We start from the raw sequence: 7500 nt of genomic DNA on the forward strand, positions 1-7500 counted from the left end.
TCTTATTAGCAATTGGCCACAAAGTCCTGTAGAGATTGGAAATCAACTACATGTATCACATTGCAAGTAGTATCTGGCCAACCTGGACACAAAAATTGCTGCAGACATTGTTGCTTAGGGTAAAAAGGTAAAAACTGTAAAAGTAAAGCAATTTGTGAACAGTGCTTTCATTGTGCAACTTTTAATATCTTCTGTTTGTCTGTCCAAAAGATGACCTTTCCAAAATGTATTTTGAATTTGATTATTAACAATTCTGTCAAAGAATACATTAAGTAGTACATGTATTTGAAGTGTATCAGCTCAAAACTGTGAAAATGCACGGTTATGTTAAGGTCAGAGTTAACCCAGGGGTTAACCCTTTGACGTCCAAACCGGCCTAATACTTAGCTTGATATGAATTATTAAATCTTGTGTAAAGTAGTTTTAAATTAACCATTTTGAAACTTAACGACATGTGGCATTTTTTTTTTCTTGCATGCTGGCATAGTTTTTATCTGACGGTACATTCGGTATGTACATTAATGCACCTTGCTTTAACACATTTTAGATAGGGGTGTAACGATTCATGTTCCTTTCGATTCGATTTCGATTATTGCCTTGCGGTTTCGATTATTTCGATTCGATTATGCAAAATATTAATGAGTTTTAATTCTTGCAAGATGATACACAATGTAAACAACATGTACCCTAAACTCTCAATGTGAGGATACAATAGTAACAGGAACATTATTAATCTATTTCAAGGATGCAATAAAAAATACAAAACATGCAATTTGTCAGTGTTCTTCTTTGAGTTCTTTCTAGAATCTAGATCTAGTGCACTCTCATATTTTTCTTTAAAAAAAGTAACTTGTCTACATGCCTGGTCACTATGCAAACATGACCTCTGAGCAGACATGCGCTCATGCTTGAGGTCGAACCGGCACAATACTTGAAAGTTGCGAAGCAAATTTGCAGATAGTTTTAGACTTGTCTGTTTTTCCGTCTTTAGTCGGAAAACCATAATATTTCCACACTGCGGATCGAAAAGAAGCAGGCGGATTCACAATCGCTTGGTCGTTCGTCGCCATGTTTGAGAACGTGACAATGAGCACGCACATGGTTTGCCTTATTGGAAATTCTCAAGGGGTGGTAGAGGGGCAACATTTTTACCAAGCAACATGTCGCAAGAACTGCAAATTAGCGTCTTTGATCGATTGTCAATGAAAAACGCACATCTTATTTAGATCTGGATTATAAGTTTACAATATAATGACTCACTGAGGGCACTTTGGAAAGGTATGCAAAAAATCGAACCAAAATCGAAATGTGGAATCAAATAATCGTGAATCGAACCGAACGGTCATAATCGCGATTAATCGAGAATTCAATTAATCGTTACACCCCTAATTTTAGAGGAAGTGTGACAAAAGTAGTGTGCACTGATCAATAAATTATTTTGGTTTCAATGCAACTGAGTCTGTGTGCATTTTCAGTCTGTTTATCAAGTCAGGTGTCCAGTTTTTTGTTTGTTTATCACAATAACTTTACATTTTAAATACCTTAATTATTGTACTGTAAATGTTAAGTAAAACTAAACTAATTGTTAATATTTTTTTAGAACCAATCTCCCAAAGGAGCTAATGGCATATCCAGCTTTTCCATTTCCCCCTGAATGGCCATCTTTCATGACTCGTCATCAAGTTCTTAGATATCTTGAAGACTATGCGAACAGCTTTGATTTATACAAGTACATCCATTTGAATTCTGCTGTCACAAATGTTCGTCCACTAGTTTGTGAAACCAACGAAAATCCTCAGTGGGAAGTTACTGTGGAAAACGTCCTCATTAAAGAGTCCCAAGTTCTCCAATTTGACGCAGTTATTGTTTGCAGTGGGTGAGTTGCAGTAATCATTGTTGTGCAGAGATATTTTCTGCCAGAGACATATCCTTGGGTACTGAAAATAAACGATGAAAACACCCCCAAACAAATTAAATTTTGTTATAATATAACAAATTAGGTGATTTTTTTATTATTTTGTGAAATAAAAAATCATCAAAACACCTAAAAGCACTTGTTGCTAATTTTCTTATTTGCTCAAGGAAGTAAATTTTCACACTGTAGTGGCCACACAACTCAATGTATGATGAGAGTTGGAGACAATGGAGCATGAACCAAATTTAAACGCTGAGATGAAAGTACGAAGATCATGAATCGCAGTTGCAAGCTAGGCTGAAGAAATCCAGTCTTGAATGGGATTGGAAGCCATGACTTGCCATACCAATTGCATCGTCATGTTTTCGAATCCCATTCAAGCCTTGGGTTTTTTTAGGATTGCTTGCAATAATAATTGCCAATTGAAAGTTGCTTTATTCTGCTGCAATGATCTTCCTTTCTATAATACTCTTTCATATCATGTCCATTCTGCAGTTCAAATAATATATGAAATTCTTTCGTAGTCTAAAATCTTGTATACTCTGTATTCCCAGACAACTGGTGAATAACACATGGTGTTAGACCTTGGTTGACCAAAGAAGTGGCATTCGTGTAGAATATTGCCTGATTCAGAAGATCTGATAATGAGATCAGGCTGCTTGAAATGAAGATATTTTGAGCAAGCTTAGAACCACACCAGAATCCTTTTTTTTTTTTTGCTGAAGGAGGCTCAAACCAGTTTCAACAATTTCAACAAACTGTACCATTTAGAAGGACTGAATCTACCCTACTTTTTCATGTAACCGTCAATGTTATAGAACCATATGAAACACCAATAGTTGCTTAACAAGGCACAGTTGTGAATGTGATGTGTAGGTCACCATGGCAACAATGATCTTCCTTCTTATTCTTTCTTATCATGTCCATTCTGCAGTTCAAATAATATATGAAATTCTTTTGTATTCTAAAAATCGTATGTACTCATTATTCCCAGACCACTGGTGGATAACCCATGGTGTTAGACCTTGACCAAAGAAGTTGCATACTTGTAGAATATTGCCTGATTCAGAAGTTCTGTTCATGAGATCAAATCCACTGTGCCTGGAGTCATGCAGTAGAGCTATCCACATTACCCTGGGAGCGTGCTCCACATTTCTAGAATTGCGATCAATTTAAAGACATCTAACCACTTTGGCTGCTTGAAATGAAGATGTTTTGAGCAAGCTTAGAACCACACCAGAATCTTTTTTTTGCTTGAAAAGGCTCAAACCAATTTCAACAATTTCAACATACTGCACCATTTAGAAGAACTGAATGTACCCTACTGTTTCATGTAACCGTAACCATATGAAACACCAATAGTTGCTTAACAAGACACAGTTCTTGATGTGACGTGTGCGTCACCATGGCAACAAAGGAGCCCTCTAAAAATGCCCATTATTTGTTTTTAAAGCTTTCGTCTCAAAAACGAACTTAATGACCCCCAATTTTTATTTATAGAAAGTGATTGACAGGTTCAGATCAAACTCTCTACAAACTTAAAAAAATCCTCTGGAGCATATTCATAGCCACAACTGGAAATTTTGAGGTGGCTCTGAATCTCTTCCCAATAATTTTTGAAACAATTTCATGTACATGTAAGCCTACTAATTAATTTCCAGAAATAAAAATTGGAGTCACCGAGTTCGTTTTTAAGATATAAGCGTTTGAAGACAAAATATAGGGCTTTTTTAGAGGGGTCTTTTGTTGCCATGGTGACTTATTACGTCACATCAACAAGTGCATCTTGTCAAGAAATTATTGCTGTTCCTTTTGGTGCCATAACATTGCAGTTTTGTTTAAACAGTGTTGCATAGTTCATCCTTCTGATAAGACATTATATCCAAATTGTTGAAAACTGGTGTGAGCCACCTTAACTTGTACATTAAAATGAGTGTGTGATATTATTCATTTGCGTTTCTTGTCTTTGCAGCCATTTTTCTGTTCCTTGTATACCGGTTATTCCTGGTTTGGAGTCGTTCCCTGGGATCGTCATGCACAGTCATGATTATCGACATCCTGATATCTTCCAAGGAAAAAGAGTAGTTATTGTTGGTGGTTCTTTTTCTGGTCGAGATATATGTCTTGACATAACTGAATCTGCAGATATAGTCTACCTCAGCCACAAACATCGTCATGCTATAACTTGTAAGCTTCCGGACAATGTTGAGCTTCACTGCTCCGTAACTTGTGTGTCCATTGATGGGACTGTTCATTTTGAGGATGGACAGCAAAGGGAAACGGATGCCATCTTGCTCTGCACTGGATACCATTATTCATTTCCCTTCCTTGATCAGGCTTGTGGCATTCAAGTCACTAATGACCGAGTAACGCATCTATACAAACACATTTTCAACACCAAATTCCCCACAATGTCATTCATTGGGCTAGCCTCTAGGGCGTGTGGTATATTTAAACAGAGCAGCCTTCAAGCTCAGTACGTCGCAGCAGTGTTAAGCAAAGAGAAGTATTTGCCCTCTGAAGAAGAAATGAATGCTGCAGAGGAAGACGATTTCCAAGAGTTACTTTCTAGGGGTCTGCGGGAAAAAGATGCTCATTGTATGACAGGAATATCATTTGATTATAACGATACCATTGCTGAGTTAGCAGGAGCAGATAGGATTGAACCATTTCTGAAAAGCATTTGCGAACATGTAATTGATCAGCATACAAGTAACATGATGGATTACAAGAGTAACGAGTATAAGCTGACATCCGATGGAATGTGGACAGTTGCTACCTATAACAAGTAACAAAGGAGAACAGATATCCGCTCGTACTGGCCTGTGAGCAGGCTCTTTCGGCATGACTATTCCTGGGGTGAGGTGTAGGGGATGAGAGGTAGGGGGGTGAGAGGTAGGGGGTGGGGGTACTATAGCTGAAACAACCCAAACCCTTACAAAAATGCTAACTTTAAGCCTAAACACTATGCTTTAGATAATGACTAGGCCTAAGGTTGACATTTGTGTAAAAGTTTGGGTTGTTTTAGCTATGGTACCCTTCACCCCCTACGCCCTACCTCTCACCCCCTACCAGCTTTAATACGATCAAACTCTTTCTTGGCATCTGATAATAGTGAAACTACGTTTCCCGCATATGTTTGTTGGGAAAAAGGCTTTGAAGGCAGAGCCAAGGTGAGAGTTTCAGCTGAAGAGGCGTGGCGACCAAAAACGAGGAAAAAGAGACTGAGTTTGTTCATTCCTGGAATTGGTGAAACATTATGTGACTGTGTAAACTGCTGGTTGAAGGAAGTCTTGCCAGTTGGTCTGAAGCTCGTCACAGTAAATGGCTATTGCGCTGTTTAGCCATCGGTGAACCCTTTCAGTAGCGCCGTTCAACCGAGGTCTGTAGCTGGTAGTGAAAACATGGTCTATTGAAAGTAATTTAGCGAGCTGGAAAACCACTGCATTAGTCCATTCACCACCTCGATCACTGAGTAGTTCTGCAGGGAACCCGTATTGAGGAAAAACGGGATCGAAAAGTGCACGTGCAGCCGTGGAATAGCTACTTTGGCAACATCAGAACTGGAATAGCAACCAGAAAGCTAGAATAAGGGCATACGGCAGTAATTATCCACTTGTTCCCAGACGGAGTCTGGGGCAGAGGTCCTACATAATCTATGCCAATGATGTAGAAAGGACTCTGGTAGAGGTGAACTTGCATGGGTCCATGCTTTGGATCTGGTGTTTTGGTTAGGAGACAAGTGACACCGACATGATGCTGGTAATTGTCACGCGAATTATTACTTGGTGCGTGTGACGCTGGTGCCGTGGTTGAGGTAAAGCCAGTTAAAGGGTTGTCCAATGAGCAAGGGACTGTGAATTGCATGCTAGGATGTCGGAAAGTGATGGATGGCTGATCATGATCCACTAGAGCTTTGGTGGCGTGGAGATGATTTTCCCCAAACAGAATGGGCCATGAGAGGTGAGGAACAACAAGCATAGTAAAGATTGATTCCCTGCCATTGCTCCAAGTGATGGGAACATCCATGCTGGCAGTGACAGAAAGAGTTGACTTTGCATCGGGGACGGAGACAGGAATGGATTCTGGCAACTTCTTATATTGAAGAGATGGGCGTTTAGTGGTGATTGTTATTGCATGATCTGCACTAACTAAGGAAATGGAACAGCAGCTATCCAGAGGGGGTGGAATAGACTGGTCTGCTGACGTCACTGAGGTCCAAAGAATGTTACGGTTCGCTAACTGCGTTTGTTTATTGACTGGAAGAGCAGTTGGATCTGTGACTGCTGCATGGTAGGCCAAAAAGAACAGTACCAGAAGGATCTGGGTTTGTTGAACGGGTGTCGGGTGGTTTGGTAGGTGTGGCTGCATTGGCTTGCTGAGAGTTATGCCTTATTGTTTTACAGCCCCATTTATGGCAAGTTGAACACTTGTGGAGGCGACCACGAGAGCACTTGTTATTCGCTTTCTCGCAGTTTGAGTGAAGGTCGCGGTTAAAATTTCCGCAGACGTAAGGCGTGGGTAATTTTGAGCCTTGCGTGGGGCGCTGTGAGGAAGGACATTGTGGCACAAGATGGTTAGGGGAGCCGCAGGTCCAGCAGTGACGTTTCTTGCCGCGTTGTTGAGGTGAACTTGAGTTGCTTTTACCCGAGGAAGTAAACAGAGCATTTGAAGGTTTCCACGCATCGAGAGTTTAGGATCGCGATACAACGTCACCACGTGTTTGCGTTTGCAAGGACAATTCGATCCGACGGGCTGATTCAGTGGCTTGTTCAAAGGTTGTAAATTCCTCAGCTTTTAAGACTAGTTTTTGTGCAATCTCCGGTTTAACTTTGGCTAGAAATTGTGAAACGACGTAAGTGGGGCAGTCCTTGGCGATCTTTTCGTCAAGCGTTCCATCTGATGTAAAACGTTCCTGAATCGAAAAGTAAATTGATTCACGTTCTCACTTGCCTTTTGTGTCATTGCGCTTAATTCTGCGGCGAGTCGGCGGCGTTTGAGTGCCGTTGGTTCTTCAAATTCACGCTTAAGATGTTCAATGAAAGTGGCATGCTGCTCTTTGGCTGGTTTTTCTGTGAAGTCCGCCGTGGTTTTTGCGATAGAAAGGACTGAGCGAGGCCATTGTTCAATACATTGTTGCTCAAGGAGCGTGACGGTGATGTCGGAGGACAGATGAGAGGTTTGTGGCTCGAAAAGTTCGAGGAAATCGGCTATATCATCTCGATTCGATTCATCAAAGCGAAATGTCGGGAGCTGAAGGGTTGGAAGTCGTAAAGTTTGCGGAGGTTGAGCTGGTGAAGCGCTCAAAGGGTTTTGAGGAGCTTGTTGTGGTTGTAGTGATGTGGTAGCAAGTTGACCGATCTGAGTACTGATGTGGTTTACGTTGTGCGTTAAGTCTTTGACAACACTAGCGAGACCCGATACGATGCCTTGAAGTTGTTCTGTACTTGCCAAACGGATGCAACAACTCTCAACAATGCACGGATGTGCAGTGCATTATGGAAAGGATACAACACTTAATACTTTGTAATCCTCCGAACCGGCTGCCATCTTGTTTTCAACATGTCAATCCATGGCTATCTCCA

The 7500-nt window shown here is 40.7% G+C and overlaps 2 protein-coding genes across 2 annotated transcripts in view; both read left to right on the forward strand.

Annotated features, from left to right (window-relative positions):
• The window catches only part of LOC138018827 (HAUS augmin-like complex subunit 4), a 20253-nt gene extending 19694 nt beyond the window's left edge, over nucleotides 1-559 (forward strand). Inside the window, exon 9 of the mRNA XM_068865506.1 lies at nucleotides 548-559. Within this exon, the coding sequence (XP_068721607.1) occupies nucleotides 548-559 (12 nt within the window). The remainder of the gene's footprint in view (nucleotides 1-547) is intronic.
• LOC138021839 (uncharacterized) overlaps nucleotides 1-7500 on the forward strand; it is a 380926-nt gene that overhangs the window by 370999 nt on the left and 2427 nt on the right. The window contains exons 2-3 of the mRNA XM_068868860.1: nucleotides 1601-1876; nucleotides 3888-7500. The exon at nucleotides 3888-7500 is cut by the window's right edge and continues 2427 nt beyond it. Of these exons, the coding sequence (XP_068724961.1) occupies nucleotides 1601-1876; nucleotides 3888-4707 (1096 nt within the window). The 3' untranslated portion in view covers nucleotides 4708-7500. The remainder of the gene's footprint in view (nucleotides 1-1600; nucleotides 1877-3887) is intronic.

Source organism: Montipora capricornis, chromosome 10 (genome assembly GCF_036669925.1).
Source record: "Montipora capricornis isolate CH-2021 chromosome 10, ASM3666992v2, whole genome shotgun sequence".
NCBI lineage: Eukaryota > Metazoa > Cnidaria > Anthozoa > Scleractinia > Acroporidae > Montipora > Montipora capricornis.